This window comes from Lissotriton helveticus, chromosome 3_1, assembly GCF_964261635.1.
Source record: "Lissotriton helveticus chromosome 3_1, aLisHel1.1, whole genome shotgun sequence".
NCBI classification, from domain to species: domain Eukaryota; kingdom Metazoa; phylum Chordata; class Amphibia; order Caudata; family Salamandridae; genus Lissotriton; species Lissotriton helveticus.
The window spans coordinates 764,980,748-765,002,676 of record NC_136061.1 but is presented as its reverse complement, the minus strand read 5'-3'; the positions used below and the strand labels follow the sequence as shown (position 1 = coordinate 765,002,676).

General features: G+C 43.8%; 1 protein-coding gene across 9 annotated transcripts in view; it reads left to right on the top strand.

The window, feature by feature from the left end:
* The window catches only part of SCUBE2 (signal peptide, CUB domain and EGF like domain containing 2), a 676,704-nt gene that overhangs the window by 385,577 nt on the left and 269,198 nt on the right, over positions 1 to 21,929 (top strand). For all 9 annotated transcript variants that reach the window (XM_078680979.1, XM_078680981.1, XM_078680980.1 and 6 more), the window contains one exon: positions 14,599 to 14,715. In XM_078680979.1, coding sequence (XP_078537105.1) covers positions 14,599 to 14,715 — 117 coding nt within the window. The remainder of the gene's footprint in view (positions 1 to 14,598; positions 14,716 to 21,929) is intronic.

The window sequence follows — 21,929 nt, the reverse complement described above, 5'->3', positions numbered from 1 at the left end:
ACCCTGGTCCGTTTTATAAATCATGAACCAATGCCCATTATTCGCATCAGAGACCATAAGTATTGCTAGATAACACAGTCAAGTGCTCTTTCAGCATCAAACAAGATCATCACGCTTGGCTTTTCCCGCTCACATAATACATCAAGAGCGGATATAGCAAAATTAATGAAAAGTGGTGTGGCGTGATGGGATAAATCCATACTGAATTGCGTCAGCTAATGACGTAATAACCATAGCTAATTGATTGGATAATATACTGATATAGATTTTTTTAAACACAATTTATTTGAGAAAAGGGTCGGAATGAACCACAGTCTGAGGGCCCTTATTTTTCTTTAGAAATGCGGCAATACCAGAAAATGGGCCAATTGATGAGTTACAGCAAACGTAGAGTAGTTTATTTTGAAAACTTTTTTAGAATGTAGCTGAAATGGAATCCGTGCCTGATGCTTTTCCAGCCTCTAACTGAGGAATAGCTTTTTCTAGCTTGTCCTCTGTGATTGGTAGATCTAACCATTCCTGATGCTGTGCTTTCAAATGGTTATGGCGACAGGGCTAAGAGAACTGTCAACTGTATTTGTGAAACCATGCAGTCTTCATAAAGAGTAAAATAGAAATGATGCAAAGCAGATAGGATGTCGGAGCGCACTGTTACACTGTTTCCTGTTGCATCTCTAATGTCTGATATTGATCTATTGTTATTTTTACCCCTTATCTAAAATCTATTAGACGTCTTATCTCCTCCTGGTTTTCAAAACACGACAACCGTTTCATTTGGTACTTTAAACCAGCTCTAACCCTATTCTTTTTCTTTAGTTGCATTTGCAGGGCAGTCAAGTGTCTGAATATTTTAGATACCCTATTTGAAAGATAATGAAGTAGTGTGGCTCACTGGTTAGAGGCGGCAGACCCGAGAGCAGAGGACGGCCCGGGACCAGGGTTCGATTCCCGACGCGGCAGGTTTCTGGACCAGGGTCAGCGGACTCGATAATTCTCTCGCCTCGGTGCCCACTCTGATCAGCGATCACACTCGGCAACTCTGGGCACTAGCTTGCCTCATCTTCACTAACGGCCCCACCAGACCGCCGGGGATGCCTGGTCTCACCCTGGAGATACCCATTAAGGGACCATCTCTCAGGGAAGCCAGGAAGGGTTTCGCAGCGGTCGAAGCGCGGAGGTACTCCTTCGGGAGTGATTCCAGCGCTATATAAGCACATAATTAATATAAGCACATAATTAATGCTTCCTGCCACTTAAGGAGTATTTGACTGAAGAAGTTTGCCTAGCATCTGCGCCTCAGCCCCCAGGTCTGCCTTACCCTTTTGTATAGCGTAGTCTGACACCATGAACAAAAGCTATTATTGTCCCAAACAATTGTTGGCTTTATGGAACTTCTATTAAATTTGATGAATGTACTTTTGCTTGGGCCCATGAAGCTAATATATTCCGAATAGTTCAACAGTTTGTCATAGAAGGTCCATCAACACATAGCCGCTCCTGTGCAAAAATTCCATGTGTTAACATATAGTTAAAAGGGATTGTGGTCCCGACACAATATGTAGATTTACTCTAATAACCAAGGTGGACATAATACTATGATCTGCAAACAACATATCAATACAAGAAGAACTCTTATGAGGAACTAAGCAAAAAGGGAACCCATGTTCCCATCCCCGGCACACCAAACATCAGTCGGAGTATGTGTCTTGAGAATTTGTTTCATAGCTGCCCTTGATTTCTGCATGTGATACTAATTGGAGTTGTTAAGAGATGTTGAGTCCAGATCAGGCTGCATGGTCAGATTAAAGTCACCGCCACAAACTTAACAAGAAGAAAGGTAACTATTGTCGGGTCATCAGAGTTAGGTGCGAAATAATGCAAACTGTCAGTTGTAAGTCACCATTTCCTATATGGCAGTCAACCATCTCCCAGATTTATCAAGCTTGACCTGATAACTGACCCATTCCTTTCCAGACAGATACAGGAATGTCAGTCATTTTTAGAAGTGGAAAAATATTGAAAACTGTCTTTTTTTTAACAGACTCTCTATGCTGCCCTTTTTAAAAAAAAAATTATTCCAGGGCGACCGCTGAGCAGATAGATAATTTGGGGAGTTACAAAACAGGATATTTCCTTAAATACAGGCAGATGTCAACATATATTTGTACATAAGGCTAATATTTATGTATGGGTGTAGTGTTGTGTTATATTTGGCTACATAATTTGCTAAAATGCGACAGACATCAAAGTTTGAGTGCCTATTTCTGTAGTGGGGATCTCTGTGTATAGTCCTAATAGTCCCGCTCATGTGCGGGGACTCCGGAGCAATCAAAAATAATCTCTTAAGCTGTCTTCTTTGCAGTCCTGCATAGACACTTAAGAGAAAACCAAAGATAAATAATGCAGCCTATAACTACAAGGCTACACTGGCCAGAACTTCATCGTGAAGTGAAAAGGTTAGCCAAATAAAATCAAATTTTACACATATTTCCAAAGCCTCACCCATAGAGAAACTTTCCTTCACCAAAATCCTTGAAATGATAGAGAGGAAGGGTTGGACAGAGAAGCCCCCATAGGCTGCCATTGTGTGTTTGGAAAAGGGATACCGTGCCTTTAAGAAACTCTCCAGAGACCCTCGGTATCCCAGGATGCACAGCCAAAGTCCTTTTACTTTCAGTTCTTTTTTCTGGCTCCTGCTAGCAGGACCCTGGAGCATTGAGCTCTCCCTTGTTGGGTATTTCTTAAATTTCTGGCACTTTTCCAGTATTTTGAGTGTTTCACTCGACGTCTGGGGTCTTCCTCTTCCAATTGCTGTGTTTTTTAACCAGTTTTACCACCTCTTTCTGTCGAAAATGCCAGCTTTATTCAACAAGTACCCAGAGTGTGGTAGGAAGAAGGCTAAATCCGACCCCCACAGAGTATGCATACTCTGTCTCCCTTCCACCCATGTCCCTGACTCCTGTGATATCTGTCACTCTTTCTCCAGGAGGACCCTGCGTGACAGGGAGAAGATTCGTCTTCAAGGCCTGGAGCAGAGGAGACATCCAGAAACAGGTGGGACTTCTGGGCATGGAGGGACTCAGTCATCGTCCTCTGCCCGTGCTTCGGCCTCTGGGGGCTCCCCAGTCAAGAAAAGGCCCAGAAAAGGCACAGATCCCGGTCGACGTCGATAGCTTCAACGTCGAGAGGTATGACCACCATCTGCTCCCCGTCGACCCAGGGCTCTGGGTCCAAGCGGCGTCGACGTTCAACGTCGAGGGGCAGGACGTCGAGACCTCGGACGAGGTCGACGTCGAGGACTTCACAGGCGTCGACACACCATCGACGTCGAGATGAGTCCAGGAGGCAACGGCGCTCGCTGTCGAGGCTACACCGCCGTTCGCTGTCAACGTCGACACGACGGTCGACGTCAAGTAGAGGCAAGTCAATGTCGAGGAGAAGACATTCGATGTCGAGGAGTTCATCACCGTCTAGAAGATAGACGTCGAGAAGTAGAAAGGCGAAGAGGTCGATGTAGAGGAAAGAAGAATCGACGTTGAAGAGACGTTCAAGGCCCAGGACAGAGTCCCCTGCCTCAGTGGCCAGTCTGTCATCTTCATCGGCGAGTTCACTGTCGCGGCAGCGCTCAGCCGCAAAGAGGTCTGCCTCCAGGCCATCTCCTTTGAGGCCTGCTCAGAAGAAAAGGGGAGTGGTGAGGTCATCGGAATCGGAGTATTCACGGACCTACTCACCTTCTAGGCCCAGGATGCCTACGCCTCCACCACTGCCTTCGAGGATGCCTCCTCCACATCCTCCTCCTTCTCCAGCAACGATTACTCCTCCTCCTCCTCCACTTCCACCACCTCCTACACCACCTCTGCCTCCTCTTCCACCGCCTCACCGCCCTCCACAACCTCAGCCTGGGGTTCCGGCTCCGACTCCTCCCCTTCCGCCTCCTCCAAAACCGGCGGCTCCGGCCAGACCCAGGAGATCTAGATCAAGGTCTGGAGGGAGGGATCGCACTCACAGTAGACATCGCTCCTCCACAAGATTCCGTCATCGCCATCGGAGGGACAGGTCGCGGTCCCGTTACACGAACTCCTCAAGTGACCGGAGGTATTCTCCAACGTTATCGGATTCCCCTCCTACGAGAGTGTCACCTGTGGATGACATTGTGGCATTTCAGGAGGTGCTGCTGAGGGGGGCAGCGAAGTAAGGGATCACATTGACGGTTCCCACTCCATCTATCTCTGTGACCTTTGAGACTTTGCAAAATCGGCATCTCTCTCGCCCGTTGTTGCCCTTGGTGCCAGGACTGGAGGAACCGGCCATGGAGCTGTTTCTGACCCCGGCCTCGGTGAAGTCGGCTCCATCTCTGCTGCAAAAGCAGTACAGGCTCCCGGATTCTGATCCGGCGTTCTTGAGGTCAGATCCTGTGCCGGATTCTTTCATTGTGACAGCAGCCAAGAAACACCAAAGGTGATGATTGACGGAGCGTTGACAATACAAACGCTCACCCCCAGTCAACTGACCTGGGTTTAATCCATCACCGTTCTTTAGCTCACTCCGCCACCCCAGTTCAGACATGGCCATATGCAAATCAGTCTGACCCTGTGCCTCATGGGAACAGTCCAGCCGGAACTGCCAAGCCATGTCTTCCCTGGACCAGAATCAAGCTTCCCAGGACCAGTTTCTGGCATTACAGCCGTCTTCAGCCGGGCTTGCTTGACTTCAGTGGCAAAGTGAGCAAGGGACTCACGTCTGAGCATACCCTGCCAACTTAGGGCGAACAAAGAAAAACCAAAGGTGATGATGGACGGAGCGTTGACAATACAAACACTCACCCCCAGTCAACTGATCTGGGTTTAATCCATCACCGTTCTTTAGCTCACTCCGCCACCCCAGTTCAGACATGGCCATATGCAAATCAGTCTGACCCTGTGCCTAATGGGAACAGTCCAGCCCGAACTGCCAAGCCATGTCTTCCCTGGACCGGAATCAAGCTTCCCAGGACCGGTTTCCGGCATTACAGCAGTCTTCAGCCAGGCTTGCTTGACTCCAGTGGCAAAGTGAGCAAGGGACTTCCGTCTGAGCATACCCTGCCAACTTAGGGCGAACAAAGAAAAACCAAAGGTGATGATGGACGAGCGTTGACAATACAAACACTCACCCCCAGTCAACTGATCCGGGTTTAATCCATCACCGTTCTTTAGCTCACTCCGCCACCCCAGTTCAGACATGACCATATGCAAATCAGTCTGACCCTGTGTCTCATGGGAACAGTCCAGCCCGAACTGCCAAGCCATGTCTTCCCTGGACCGGAATCAAGCTTCCCTGGACCGGTTTCTGGCATTACAGCCGTCTTCAGCCGGGCTTGCTTGACTCCAGTGGCAAAGTGAGCAAGGGACTCACGTCTGAGCATACCCTGCCAACTTAGGGCGAACAAAGAAAAACCAAAGGTGATGATGGACGGAGCGTTGACAATACAAACACTCACCCCCAGTCAACTGATCTGGGTTTAATCCAGCACCGTTCTTTAGCTCACTCCGCCACCCAAGTTCAGACATGGCCATATGCAAATCAGTCTGACCCTGTGCCTCATGGGAACAGTCCAGCCCGAACTGCCAAGCCATGTCTTCCCTGGACCAGAGTCAAGCTTGATTCCGTTCCAGGAAAGGCCTACACAGACCGACAATCTGCCGATTTTTTTATGAGGGTACTTAGATTTTAATATAGCACAATGCTTACTTAGATCGCTGAGAAATTCCGCTTCTCAGGCGTCCGGTTTCCAAGGGCGATGCTTACATCACCTGGGGAGTGACAGTAAGAGTGGGCGCGAAAACGCCGTCAGTAGATCGACGTCTAATCATGTAGGGTGACATAATCCTGGGGGATCGTGTCTATTGTCACTTACTTATGTCTTCTGCTCCTCGGTCGGTAAACCTACTTGGTTACCACGACGGTACGCCCATGAGAATCCCTGAAGCGTAATGAGGCAGAGAGCTAGATATTAGGAAAGCCGTCTTCCTGTAGAGGGCGTGGTTGGTCGGGTCACGTGGATTGGTAATACCAATCACGGAGCTGTGGTTCCAAAATGAGGCTTGGAACACAGTAGCTATGGTAACCATGCACGCTCATAGTAAATGCTGAAATCTGGCGGCTTCATCGACGCTCTGTTCTGCCCTTTGTTTTGACAGGGCAAAAGTACGGTATCAGTGGAGGAAGGGGGCTCAAAACGGAGAGGTTTTTTTTACCGATGGCATTAGGGAGGAGGCATCTCGTCTACAGGCATGAGGTGGGGAAGACGATTAAAACACAGTTAATAACCAAAGCCGTAACTAAGATACATGTAAGGCTCAAATTCTTGCTATGCCTCTTGGCTTAAACGTTAAACCTCAGATTTTGCGTTAAAGGGTGAACTCAGACAATAAATGTTTTAGCAAAATTACACCACGATTGAACCCCACGGGATATTGTCATTCAAACCTGTCCTGTGGGTGGACAGCCTATAAACCCATCTTTGCTCTTTCTCAAAAAGACGTTGAGTCAGGTTGTGACCTGGGTTTACTTGTTCAATGACTGTCCATTGAAGGTCGTCAGGTGTATGTCCTGCGGACAGATAGTGTTCCGTTAGCTTTGTCACGGACTTCTTACACCTGATCGTGCTTCTATGTTCCCCTATCCGTACTTTAACCTTCCTGTTGGTCATACCAACATAGTGTAGATTACAAGGGCATGTTATTCGGTAGACCACATTTTCGCTGTTGCAATTAGTGTGGCCTCGTATTGTACAAATTTTCCCTGGTTCCAGTTGTAGGGTTTTGGTGTTCGTTGTCAATGGGCAAACGCTACAGTTCCCACATCTGTAGTGGCCGGTAACTTTTGGTAGTCCCCAAGCGTTCAATACAGCTTCATTCTCCACAGTTCTTGTTGCTGGTCTAGTGCTCACCACCGCATCCTTTATACTTCTTGCCTTCTTAAAAGAGTTCAGGATTGACCAATGTTTATTAATTATCCTGGTTACATCATTGGAGATCGTGTTATATGTAGTAACACATGTGAGAGGGGTGTCTTCCAAAGGTTTCTCTATATTTTCCAACAACGCTTCCCGTGGTTGGTTGCGTGCACGTTTTTGGCTCTTTTGTAGGATCTTGTCTGGATATCCTCGATCCTTTAGTTTCAGGGTGAGGTCACTGGCTTGTTCCTTGTAGTCATTTAATTTACTGCAATTCCTGCGAATGCGTAAATATTGTCCTATGGAAGACTCTCTTGCAAAGGCCTAGGGTGGAAACTCTCGAATCTTAGCAGATTATTCTTTGCTGTGGGTTTATAGTGCGTTACTGTCTGAAAACTTCCATTCTCTTTTTTGATGACAAGGTCAAGGAACACCAGAGAGTCATGGTCTTTGACATAAGTGAATTTCAAATGGTCATCGCACCTGAGAAAGAACAAGGTGTATGTCTACTGGTACCTGGACGATTGGTTGATCAAAGCCTCCACCTTCCAGGAAGCGCAATTGCACTTCATCAGGACGGCCATTCTGTTGAACCAGCTGGGGTTGCACATAAACATGTCCAAGTCTGTTCCGACTCCTTTTTTTCAGTGCCTACAGTACTTGGGAGCCTCCATCGATACTCTTTCAGCAAGCGTGTCTCCTTCGGAGGAGAGACACTTATCGATCCTTCGGAAGGCTCGGGCTCTCATAGCTGTTCCATCTACGACAGTGAGGACGGTGTCTTCTCTACTGGGGTCGATGGCCTCTTGCATCTTCCTCACGCCTCAGGCACGCCTTCATATGAGGCCGCTGCAGAAATGTCCGGAGGATCAATGGGACCAGAAGCGGGGAGCTGGGACGACAGGATTCGGCTGTCCCTTCACGCTCAACAGTCCCTGAGATCCACAGAGAAGCTCCTCAAGGGGGTTCCATTCCACAAGGACATTCCCATTCAGACTAACGTCACGGATGCTTCTCTCCACGGCTGGGGAGCGCATTCAGACCATCTACAGATCCAGGGAACTTGGTCCCCAGCGGAATCCACGTATGACGTCAATGTCCTGGAACTCAGACCTGTTCACTTGGCCCTGAAGGCCTTTCATCCGTCCTTCCAGACCAACTCCTTGCTTGTAGAGACGGACAATACGACCACAATGTATTACCTCAACAAGAAGGGGGGCTCGAGATCGCGCACACTGTCACGAAGCGCAGGCGATCTGGCACTGGCTGCTAGCCAGAGGACTGACGATAATGGCTACCCATCTGCCAGGTGTGCAGAATGCTCAGGCGGACGCACTCAGCAGGCTGGTGCAAGAAAACCACGAGTGGGTCCTAAACAACGAGGTGCTAGGAAACATCTTCGACAGGTGGGGCACTCCAGACGTAGATCTGTTTGCCACCGCCGAAAACAGAAAATGCTGAGACTTCACCTCCAGGTACTACCAACCGGGGACTCTGGGGAATGCGCTATGGATCAGCTGGTCGAACAGCTTTCTTTACGCTTTTCCCCCCATTACCCTGATTCCGGCGGTACTCATCAAGCTGTCTCATTCCAGAGCACGGATGATCCTCATTGCTCTGGAGTGGCCCCGACAGTGGTGGTTCACGGACCTGCTTCACAGGTCTCTTCTTCCACACCTGCGGCTACCGTGTCGGCCGGACCTTCTCACGAAGTTCGGGGGCAGATGGTGCACCCCAACCTGTCCGTGTTGAGTTTGGCGGCATGGCTCCTGAGATAGTGCACTATGGACACCTGAATCTGCCTGGCGTTTGCATGGATATACTCAAGGAGGCTAAGCGACCTTCCACTAGGACTTCCTATGCCTACAAGTGGAAGAGGTTTTGCATCTGGTGCACTTCCAAGAACTATGATCCGACGACCTGCAAAGAAGATGTCATACTTCCATACCTTTTGCATTTGGCTCAATCTGGCCTTAATTTTCTTTCTATTAAGGTTCACCTCGCAGCATTAACTGCGCATAGGAAATGCCCTTCACAGACATCCTTCTTCCAGATTCCTGTTATTAAAGATTTTTTGGAAGGATTGAAGAAAGTGTTTCCTCCTGTTCGGCGTCCTTCGCCTTCATGGGAGCTGAATGTGGTGCTGTCCAGATTGATGAAGGAACCTTTTGAACCTATTCATAAGGCTTCACTACAGCACTTATCATGGAAGGCGGCTTTCCTCGTGGCCATTACATCGGCCCGCAGGGTGAGTGAGATTCAGGCATTGTGTTACCAGGAACCTTATACTGTATTTCATGCTGCTAAGGTTGTGATGCGTACTCACCCTAAGTTCCTTCCTAAGTTGATTTCTGATTTCCATGTCAATCAGACTATAACTTTACCTAAGTTTTTCCAAAATCCTTCCGTTCCAGCGGAAAGGTCTCTTCATTCCCTTAATGTCAGAAGGGTGTTGAAATTCTACTTGGATAAGACCAAGGACATTCGTAGGTCAGATCAATTGTTTGTCAATTATGTGTCGGTCAGGACTGGTCTTGCACCTCAAAAAAGTCCATTTCGAGGTGGATTGTGTCCTGTATCAAGTTATGTTATCAGAAAGCTAACAAGACCTTAGGGGGTAAGCCTAAGGCCCATTTCACCAGGGGCAAAGCAGCACCAACGGCTTTGCTACGTAATGTACCCATTGCAGATATCTGCAGGGCTGCCACGTGGAAGTCGGTCCATACCTTTGCTAAACACTACTGTCTGGACTCTGATGCCAGGGCAGATGCTCAGGTTGGGCAGGCTTCGTTGAGAAATCTGTTTGCACAGTAGTGGTGTTGTCTTTGTCCTCCACCGCTGGATTGGTTTGTTGGGATGGGCTTGCCATTCTATTCACTAGATTATGACTATACACAGAGATCCCCTACTACAGAAGGAGTAGTTTCTTACCCGTAACTCCAGTTCTGTTGTAGGGGTATCTTTGTTATAGTCATAAGCGCCCACCCTCCTCCCCGGTGGAGACAATGATAATGTACTGTATGCTACAGGCCTTGCTTTATACACCTTCAAAAAGTAAAAGGACTTTGATTTGCATCCTGGGATACCGAGGGTCTCTGGAGAGTTCCTTAAAGGCACGGTATCCCTTTTCCAGACACATAATGGCAGCCTATAGGGGCTTGTCTGTCCAACCCTTCCTCTCTATCATTTCAAGGATTTTGGTGAAGGAAAGTTTCTCTATGGGTGAAGCTTGGCAATATGTGTAAAATTGATTTTATTTCGCTATTTTCACTTCACGATGAAGTTCTGGCCAGTGTAGCCTTGTAGTTATAGGCTGCATTATTTGTCTTTGATTTTCTCTTAACTGTCTATGCAGGACTGCAAAGAAGACAGTTTAAGAGATTATTTTTGATTGCTCCGGGGTCCCCGCACATGAGCGGGACTGTTGACTAGATTATGACTATAACAGAGATACCCCTACTACAGAACTGGAGTTACAGGTAAGACTCTACTCCTTATCAGTTAAATAAATATGGAAATATACCATTTTATGACTCCATTAATTCTCAAAACGCTAAATAAATATGGATACATACCAATAGGATGGCCAAAAATACATATGGATAAATACAGACGGAAATGTTAAAAAATAAATACCATAAAACCGCAACCTCCGATTATATCCAAGGCTGCTCAATTTATGAGACTCACTGATAGTTAAATGATTCTCCTACACACATAAAAAATGAGGGCTCAAAGTACTTAGCTCCCGAAGGAAAATAGGACTTGGGTGCCTTGAATAAAACCATACACCCATACCACCGTTTGTGCTAAGATTTTGACAAGGCTCACTGTGCCTGCCCTAAGAACAAAATTATATCCTATCTGACTAATGCCACAAAATCCAAACAATTATGAGGTAGAGAAATAGAAAAAGAGAAAAGAAAAAGAGGATTTAAGAGAGCCAAACGGAGCTGTATGATAATATTTTTGATAATTAGGCATGATTGTTTTCTAAGGCCAGCTATCTCTCTAGTCTATAAATGTCAAATATATGCACTTTCCACAACTCTAAAGAAAGCAAAAAACGCGGGAGCATAAATTATTGAGGAATCATTTGGTATTAATCCCCCCCACCCTCCCCACTGCTTTAGTAAATCGTGTGATGTAGCTGAGTCCTGGCAGTATACTATTTGCCCTGGAAACAAAGCTTCAGGTCAGCAGGCTGCAATAACAAGACCGTCGCTCCACGTTTTTGAAATGGAGAGATAGTCTCCTGCAGTTGCCATTTACGTTCTATTGTGTCACGAAAAAAAGTCAGACCTGATGAAGAATTCCACTCTGCAAGCTTTGATAGGTGTATGCGGGCATGCCAGCATGAAAATAAGCTGCAAAAATATATAATTTCTTATTTAGATCAAGCAAGATGGCATGGGTTATGGTGCTGCTCTACCCTTGCTCGGCTTCAAGTAGATAAATCTGTGGGCTTGCTGTATCTGACAATCTAAGTCCCTGTACCCATGCTGGGGGAATTAGTGTTTAAATAGGTGGACAGTGTAGCTTCTTAGATCGTCCCCCTTGTTTACCCTCATGGATCCCAAGCACACAAACATTATTTCACCATATCCGATTCTCTATATCCTCCGTATTTTGGGACATAATCCGCAATGTATCTTCATGTTGACTTACATGGCATTTAATAGCTTGCGTTGACTCCATAAGGCTAGAAGATCGCAGGTCCATGTTATTCAAGTGGTTATGCACTATATTTATTCTCTAAGTCATCTTCTTCAGTACTACCCGCGTTTTAAGATGAGACGTTTTTAGGGCCAATGAGTCCTTTTTGTATTACTCCCTATGTAGCTGAAGCAGATTGTAGATTGAAGATAAAGGAAGAGAGGCTGTTCATCCAGCCAGTGATACTTTTCCCACCTGAATAGACCACTCTGGTTTGTCAGCATTAAGGGGATCTGAAGACCATTCCAGAGGAGGATTATTGCAACAAGTAGCCAATGCTGACTGAGCGATGAGAGATCGTGCCTCTGGCTGAAGTTTGTTGGCGGGTTTCAGCTCTATTACCTCAGGAACCCAGACTAACTCATCCTTGTTGGCACCACCAATGGCCCCACTAATATGAGAACTGTATGAGCGACCAATTTCCACTGTGCTTTCATCCACTCTTCAAGGTCTATTGGGGGCTGGCCCTCTGATAGCTACTAGCTACAACAATTTACCTACATCTTGCTCACAGTCTGAACCTTAAGTGGCAGGGCTACCAGACTCAGAAAAATCCAATAATGAGAAAAAGCCTCCAATGCATTTTGAGTCTCATGAGCCTCATTGTCTCCAGTAGCATTAGTCACCCTGCATAATTGTACAGGTAAATCCTCAGTCTGAGTCTGTTAGACATATTTCACTCATTGTAGATCCGCTCCTACTTGCTGGTGAGAGCAGAAGTAGGCATCAGGGTGTTTGTCCTGGAATAGTTGTTTCGGTTGGGTCCTGAGTAACCCCTAGAAATAACCATAATTCGACCAACCAGTGGAGTTATAGTAACAGAAGTCCCTGCGTACTTGAGGCTAAAAAAGTCCAATATTGTTGTGCAAAGTCAGCAGAGGATTATTTGGCAAAGAAGCCAGAGATATGTTTGATTGAACGCTTCCCTGTTGTGTTCTTAAAGCTGGTGGAAATCCAGGCAGCCTGAGATCCTGGTCAGTAATCAAACGCTCCAAGTCATCTATGGCCTCCTCCGATGCATGGACACTTTCTACTTACATATTTAAATAACTCAAAAAGGGGACTGTGCTGTTCTGTATGTTCACATGTAATCCTGTGCCAGTATAGCTAAATGTTTTCAGTGTACTTCTTATAATGAGAAAACAAACAACATGCTTTTATTTCTGGAGCTGACTAAATCATTGTCTCATGAATGTTGGATGCTGCCCTCTTCTAGCCATTCATTAAAAAAAATGGAGGTTGCTGAACTGTACACTTAGCTATCCAATATTGCTAAATGAAGAGCGGGACTGTAGACATGCTGTTCAAAATGCATACATATATTACGAAGTCATTAAAAATCCGTTGTTGATTTTGGAAAAGTTACAGAAAGTGTGGAGTTGCCAATTTAAAGACCGGCATATGTTTGACCAATGTTATCCCTCCATTTCCGAGACAGCCCGCTCAAGTCAAAGATGAATTCTGAAAGTGGCATTAAGTAACCACAGGAACTTTCGCCGCTCTGTTGCTTTTTCCCATTGCTTTAAATCAAAACCTCAAGTTCAAATATTTACCCTGGGATCGCTTAAATGCAATCTTTCTGTGCAAGGAATTCTCATTTGAAAACATAGATTTACTGCAATTTATTAAAGTATTTTCCCAAGTCTGTCCTGGTGGATTATAAGCATGCACATATTTTTTCATAAATAGAAGATGAATTACAAAAATTGTAAATCTTTGCTTAAACATACACTGATATTAAATGAGAAAACAGCAAAGCGTTTCAATGTACGATTTAAAACATTTTATGGCGAATAACGTTTTTTACTCCTTATGGAATAGTTCTACTAAACATAATGAACAAGGATATTTTTAATTGATGTGGCTTGTGAATGAAAAATGCTACAAAACAACTTGCACGGCATAGCTAAAATTCCACCAAAACAGGGGAATATAGTGTAAATTCAAATGTTTTGTAAAATTAGATATTTACGTTTCTCTACATGTAGTGCCTCGGGCATAAAACTTTGCTTGGTTTACATTTTATGGAATAGTAGCCTTGCTAAAGCAGATTACGGTTTAAAGGATTTAACTCATGAAGGTAATGTTACACATCAGTGTATCCTATACATATAGATTGTTTACAGTGCAAATAAATTAAACGATTATGAAAACTGAAATCATTGTGACCAATTATATGATCAATTCTTTGTTTCTACTCAATCTGGTTCACTTGAAAAAAGAAAATAGAATATTGTGTTGAAGACTTGTACATAGCGCTCTATGCATAGCACGTCTGAATGTGTTAATGGTTCAGAAACTCTTATATCACTTGGGTGAACGGAAGGTGTTCGTCGCAAGCTCGTCAAAAGTAGTCCTATGCCTCATCCTCAAATCCATTTGAAACTATGCTAGAAGGTTCACAAGGAACTATAAGCAGAACTTAAAAATGTAATTCCACATTAAACTGCGTTCAGGGAAGAAATGCTCTTTAGTCTAATATGAGCCGAGCCACGTTACCCTGATAACGTTGGGGATTGTCTCATGACCCTTTTTTGCCATGTTAATTCCACCATAGCTTTTTTGTTGATTCGATGGCTCCGAGCTCTAACGGATCACAGTTTATGAAAGCAACCTCAGTTCAGGAATATCCTGATGTGGGGAGTCTTTGCAGGGAGTCACGGTGTCCACTAAAGGGGCTGGCCCGAGCCCCCAATGAACAACCACCCAACCTAGTCAGGCTCAATGATAAGAGAGCCTAGTAGGCAATCACTCTGCATGGTCAGTTATAGAAAATGTGAATGTATGAAGGGGACACTTCAGAGGACACTTATTTTCGTCCTACTATAACGCTTTGTGGTATCTGTGGCATTTATTTCAAAAGTAGCTCAAGCTGTGCTTAGAGATGCAATGTGTGCAGCTTCCCAGCGCCACCACGGGGTAACAATCTAATTATTTCTAATTTGCAGACATTGATGAGTGTTCCTTCGAAAGAACGTGTGACCACACCTGCATCAATCATCCAGGAACATTTGAATGCACCTGTAAGAAAGGCTACATCCTGTATGGATTAACGCACTGCGGAGGTAAGCAGAGTAAATGTTTGACATTTTCCGATTACTCCTAAATTTATGTGATAGCATGTTGCGCTGTTTCCTCGAACCATTGATCAAAGTGGCAGCTCTTGCAGCAGAGTGCCTGGAGGATAGTTTTGTACAGTATTTTGAGAACCAAATGAAACTAAAGCATTAGATGAATCACTGATTGCTGTGCTTTTTAATCACATTGCGCTTCAATTTAAAATATTTGTTGGACTCCACTCGCTAGATCTTCTTGAATCGGCACAGACTGCATATCAAACCTGCTGAAGCTCAAATATTATGGCAGGAACCTTGGTCTCATTTTCAAAGCTATTTCAAAACAAAGTCACTACATTTTACCATGCAGATATTCTTGTCCGTTATACTAACAGAAGCCCATCTAATGTAAATAGTACTGTCCTGGAGCCAGCTCAGAGGAGTAGCTTTTGTGACAGTGCAACTCAAAATCAGTCATCCATAGTCCGTTATGAACCACCATTTGGCATTAGGTATTGGAGGTAGGCTAAAAGATTACGTTTCTGGGGACTAGAGGGGTGCTTGATTTATGACCCTGAGGTGTATGAGATCTTCCAGAATAAAAGTGGAACTGCACCAGCCCCAAGAGCAACCCATACATTTGAAAGTGTGGTGTGCCCTTCCTCCCCATTTCAGTGCTTCTGTTGATGCAATATGGTAGCGGTTGATCACAGCTTGGTTCCATCGTCGCCAAGCAAAGGTGAGTGAGGAGTTCTTCTGGTAGGGTGATGCTATTTTGTGGAGCCCCTCAGCTATGCCTGATGATCCTTTGCTGAAACCAGGTCAGCACCTTTGGGGCATTTTTCTGTCTGTGACTGTACCATAGTGACACCAGAGAGAGCTGGCAGGCATCAGCTTTAAGGGGAAACAGGAGAGGAGACCAGATAGAATGGCTTGGCATGCCAGCCTGCTACATCACTGTATTTCTGAGGGAGTAATGTTTATGTATGGTACACTCCCTGTTTCTGTTCATTGTGATATGAGTCCTAGTGCCTTATCGTGGCCCATAAGGAGAACAATCGAAGAAGGCATAAGCAAAATACCTTTTAGATACACATTCTGCCCAAGACCATCACCCCCAGGTGAATGTGGATGCAGAGAAAGATCTCTGTTTGGGCTTGCTAACCTGCTCCAAGACATGCGGTCCACGAATAGGGCCATTAAGATGAAGATGAGTACAATAAAGACTTTTCTAGAGGAAATGGAGGTGCATGTAGATGAGTTGGAGTAGGTACACTAAAAGGCGGAGTCTCCGAAGACTAAGGTTTGCATGGAGAGGCTAACGCAGCAAGTGAGCACTTTCCAGCATTTCTGCACTTTGGTTGGTGCATAAACTTGTGAAACTTTAAAGTACGAGACTTTAATCTCAGGGGGGGTAACTTCTCTTAACCCCTTCAGTTGAAGCCCTGACTAGTTGCAGCTGATTGTTCTTTTTGGGGGTGCATAATTGCACATAGGGGAGCTTCATTCCGGCATCGACATGTAAGATACAAGCTTATATGTAAACTGGGTGAATGCTTGGGGCAGACATTAAACACATTTTATTTTCTCTGTGTTAATATTATTTTTGCAAACATATGCAGGAGCACTGCCATGCCCTCTACGAACAGTAGAGTGAGTGTGTAGAGTAAAGGCTTCCTGAATATTCACATTCCACCTGTCGAGAGACTTATCTGACGATGTTTGTGAACATTTATTGTTTTGCACAAATGACATTTGGAGGATAAGTACATTCTGCTACATTTAATACCTATGCATCTTCGCCAATGTGCACTGCTTTGTCTGGTGATTTTTTCTCAACTTTTATTCCTGCATGCTTCGTCGACACGCACAGCGTATGTGGTCCTATTATTTGTTTGTTTTTTTAAAATAATTTTCAACGACATGCACAGTTCCACTGACTTCAAGTTGTATCTGCATAATACAACTGCGTGTTTCTCACAGGGTGTTTCATGCTCTCACTAGCTTCAAATTGTTTTGGATAAACTTACTGTATGTTGCTCACAAGGCGTTTTCTCTTACACGCATGGTTTTTCAATTTACATGGGCAACATTTAGCACCATCTCTACTTAGTGAATTCTGTATTTTTCATTTGTCAGTCTGCAGTGGTGTCTATTTTTTACATTTATCCAACTGTCCACCTTCATGTTTTTTTATCAAAATGTAGTTATTTAGTTCTCCTCTACTATTTATTTTTCTAATATGCAAGTTTTTTCTCCATCACCCTCGTTTCTAGACAATCCTGGTGAACCACCTGTGCGATGGGAAGTATGGTTTGATGCCTTCTAGACTTATTTGGGTGCCATTGGTGTATCAAGATTTTATACTGAAAGGAAGAAATGTCTCCTACTACACTCTCTTGGTTTTGAGGGCAGATCAATATTCAAACGTCTTCCAGACATTCCGAGGACTGATGGTGACAATATTGATGAATATCAATAGACTCTTACCAAACTTAAAAATAGATTTGAAAAACAGCCTAGTCTCATGGGGCTTTGCCACAAGTTATTTAAGAGAAAACAAAATGATGGGAAGGATGTAGATGCTTACATATCTGTCTTAAGGCGGTTAGCAGCAGTGTGTTTGTTTGAAGAATTCACAGATCAACTTGTTTGCAATCAATTTGTTTGTCAGTGTAAGGACAAACAAATAAGACAAAAGCTGCTAGCTATGGGTAATCCATCTTTTGAGGAAACTATTAAGGTTGCTAAAAGCATTGAAATTTTAATTATTTCTTTAAGAGAACTTGAGGATAAGTTACTAGAGCCTGTTAGTGCCATTACTGTCAGCAAACCTAAACAAAAGAATGTACGTTCTGGGAATGGTACTCCCAACAAAGTTAGAACTGGCAAATTTTCTAACAGTAATGTTTGTATGCATTGTGGAAATCCACCACATTGCAAGGGTGGGTGGTTTCCCACATCTAGTGTCACGTGCAAGTACTGCAAGAAAGTTGGACAAATTGCAAAAGTGAGTCTTAAACTGAAAAATTCTAAGAAGTTGGTTGTACGTACGGTCGAGTCTGAGGAAGACTCTGAGTCTGTAGTTGTTTCAGTCATTTTTGACAATCATGTGTGTAGTCAGATTAGCCATAATACAATAATACATCTATTACTTGCAATTCTTCTTCATTGATCCTGTTGCTGAAGTCATTGTTGGAGGTAAGATTTTGAAATTGTTAGTTGATTCTGGAGCCAGAATCCCCATGATCATACAAAAACTTTTTGAGGAAACGTGGTATGACATAATTTTAGAACCTCCTGATCGATGTTCGGTTTCCTACGAAGGATGCGGCATTGAGATACTAGTTTTTTTTAAGATGATATGGAGTTTAAGGGAAAGAAGATAAGAGGGAACGTTTATGTAGCTGTCAAGGGACTCAATATACTAGGATGGTTTCACCAAGGCCTTTTCGGTATTATCCTAAGGCCGAGTACTAAGCAACAAATTTCCATTGCTAGTTGTAGTGACAATGGTCAAAAGTGGAAGGAAAGTTTCCCTTCTGTTTTTGGAGAAAAATTGGGTAAGATCCTAGGGTTCAAACACAAAATCATTGTTAAAGAAAGTGCAATCCCCCTAAAACATAAACTATGGGGTGTTTCATTCAGCGTCAGAGATGATCTCGATAAGGAGCTTAAGGGTCTTTGCGATAAGGGTATCAATGAACCCACAGAATCATAATTGTGGTTGTCCCATTTAGTAGTGGCTTACAAGAGGTGTGACTAGATTAGGGTTTATGTGGACTTAAGATCTCTGAACAAGGTTTGATTCTCATTGCTTGCCAACGATCAATGACATGTTTGCATGTATCCAGGGAGCCAACTTTTTCTCTAAATTAGATCTAGCTTGCGCTTACCACCAGATAGAGCTTCATCCCGAGTCTCGCCACCTTACTGCATTTATTTTGCCCCCTGGAATATCTTGGCATCCACGGCCTCTGTGTTTCAGACAGTGATGCAATAACTGTTGAAGGGTATTGATGGAGTACTAGTTTTTCAGGGCGATATTTTTTTTAAAGGATGCTTGTTCACATGACACTATCTTGCATAAAGTCTTCCAACTTTTTGAGGAAAAAGGTGTTTTTTTAAAGTCGGAGAAATGCATGTTTTTTTGTTCTGAGGTTGAATATGTGGGTCATTTATTAACCCAAGATGCTGTTAAGCAAAAGACAAGGTTCAGTGGAAGCAATTGTCAGCGCTTGTGCTCCCATAGGCAAGGTTGATGTCACGTTCCTCCTAGGCTTGTGTGAGTACTATGCGCGTTTTGTTCCTGATTTTGCCATTCTAGTCCGACCCATCAGTAATCTGCTTAAAAAGGGAGTCAAATTCATGTGGTCTAACGAGTGCGCATCAGCTTTTGATCTCATTAAGTCCTTACTGAGTAAGAGCAAAGCCCTCAAGCCTTTTGACCCTGATTTTCTTTCTTGCATTATTATTGATGCAAACAAGGTTGGTCTTGGAGCCATTCTTACGCAAAAATATCATGGTTGTGAAGACACTGTTGCCTTTGCATTGAGAGTTTTGAGGAAAGCTGAGGTACACTATTCAGTTATTGAAAAGGAACTTTTAGCATGTTTGTGGGCCATATAAAAATTCCGCCCATATATTTGGGGCAGACGCTTCATGCTACTAACTCATCACAAGCCGTTGGTTTCCATCCTTATTGCTGGTAACAACAAATGTTGTACACCTAGGATTTTAAGAATGGTTTCTAGATTTTTGCAATATCAATTTGACTCAAAAGAGTGATGAGAGTGTTGAAGTCGTTTTCAGTGATTTGTCTGAAGAAGACTGTGATGATTGCTTTGTGGCTGTTTTGGATTTACCTACTCCAACCTTAAGTTCTGAAAAGGAATGGAGAGATGCTTTAAAAGGTGATGCCTTACTCCAACAAGTTTGTGAATTTGTACATAATGGCTGGCCCAGAGAGAAAGTTTTGTCTCCTCTTCTCCAACCTTATTGTAAGATTGAGAATGAATTGTCTATTGAGGATGGTTTGCTGGTTAGATATGATAAACTTATTCCACCTCATACTGTTGGACAAGAGATCATCAGAAATTCTCATGATGGGGGCTCTTGGGGGCGACTTTTACTAAGCGTCACATTCAAAAAACTTTTGGTGGCCAAGGATGGATGGTGAAGTCGAGGAGTTGGTGGCCAAGTGCTGGGTGTATAGTGTGGCTGACAAGGGATTAAAGACTATATCTCCTCCTTTACTACCCATTGCTTGTCTCCCTGGACTTATATGAAAGTGGGGATTGATGTCATGAGTCCTTTTGATAGTTTGTCGTGTGGACACTGACCTTTTCCTTGTACTCATGTACTATGCCTCCAGGTGGCCTGAAAGCAAGCTGGTGAAGGAGGCCAATGCTTCTTCCATTATTTCTTTCTTAAGTGAAATATTTTTGAGAGAAGGCTTCCCCGAAACGCTTGTATCCTACATTGGGACTCAATTTGTGCGTGGGGAGTTTGAAGGCTTTCCTGCCTCTTGTGCTATTAGACATGCCAAAAGCTCTTGTTGAGAGGATGCACTGTGTGGTGGGAGAATGCATCAAGTGGGCAAGGTCTGGGAATCATGACCTTGTTAAATTTTTAAACATCATATCGGGGTTCTACAGGACCACTCACCACTGTTCTACTAAAATCTCTCGATTTGAACTACTTAGGAAACGCAAGGCAAACACGAGTTTCAGACCTTGTTGGATGAATAAATGGCTCAAATCAGAGTCTGATTTAAGCAAACTCATGGAGATTGTGAGATTAAATATGTCTGAATCTCAAGGTAAACTTAAAACCTGATTTGATGAAAAGAAAAGTGCCAAGACTGCCCCATTGGTTGATGGGGATTTAGTCAGGATCAAGTCTTCAATTCATGTTAAAAAGGGTGATAGCAAGTTTAGCAAGCCTGTCAAAGTTTTGAGAATCTGCAATAATGCTGTTCATGTCTCGGGGGGACACTGGTGGAATCTTGCAAAAATTGTTAAAGGGCAGACTGGTACCGAAGTTTGTACGAACAAAAATGATCTAAGTGATAGTTTAGGTTCTGGGGATTTTCACGTTGGTCTAAGAAGGAGTTCAAGGGTACATGTCATTCCCAAGACGTTTCGGGAATGATTGCCATGTTAGATGTATATATTTTTTAGTTTTTTTATATATAAGGAGAATGGAAGGTATGTAGTATCTTACCTGTTGGTGAATGCTTCTCCGGCATTCTTCATCAGAGTTCTATGTTGCCTGGCGATGACCTAACTACATGGTGTGTTCTTAGACTGTTTAGAGTTGAAATGTGTTTCAGTTGGAGATGCTTTGAATGGGTGGAGCCTCTGCCTCATGCTCCACAACCGTGTAGCCAACAGATAAACTTCATAACTTACCTTGGCCCCATCGCTGTTACTGCACACTCTTTGTTGCAGAGTGGGTCTGGGATAAACAGAAACGGTTTCCCACCACAGCAGCCACTGCAAGGTGTACCAAGATATCTGCAGTGACCAATACAGTGCAATATGCGATAATCCATCAGTGATGGAAATATAAATAATTTACTTCAGGTACCTATAAAGAAAGAGTGGAGTCATGAGGGAGTGCCATGAAGGGTTGATTGAATGACAATCAGTCTATGTATTATTGTTTAAAACTCCAGCAGAATAAATTTGCAACAAGAAATACCTGATTGTGAATCTGTTCTGGCTTAATAATGGTAAATAACTAGTCGGTACAGTTTTAAACACTCATAAAATAGCTAAGAGGGGTAAGGAGCACGCTGCATATCGCAGTATCTACATTTACACCACAAATTTGTATTTTAAAAAATGACATCTCGGTGGGTTCAAGCTTTTGTTGCAAAGATTTTTCTGCAGGTCACAAATACAATCAAGGTAGCATAATTCAGTTAGTTGTGTGGCAGTTTCAAGTAGCTCCATGTAACCTGCAAGTTTGAAAGTTTACTTCCTTATAGGAAGGTTGGTAAAATGGATGTAGCCTAAATGCTTACTACAAAGAGCTGAATAATTCAGCTTCTATTATGTGCTTGATAAATAATTTCCATCTGTGTAGTGTAATTACTCATACAGGAAGACATACCTGGAATGTCTGTAGATCTTGCGTAAATCAGTGCATCTTACATAGAACCAGAGCTTAAGAAAGTCAACCACTTATTAGAATCCATGTTTTTCTTTCAGCAACTT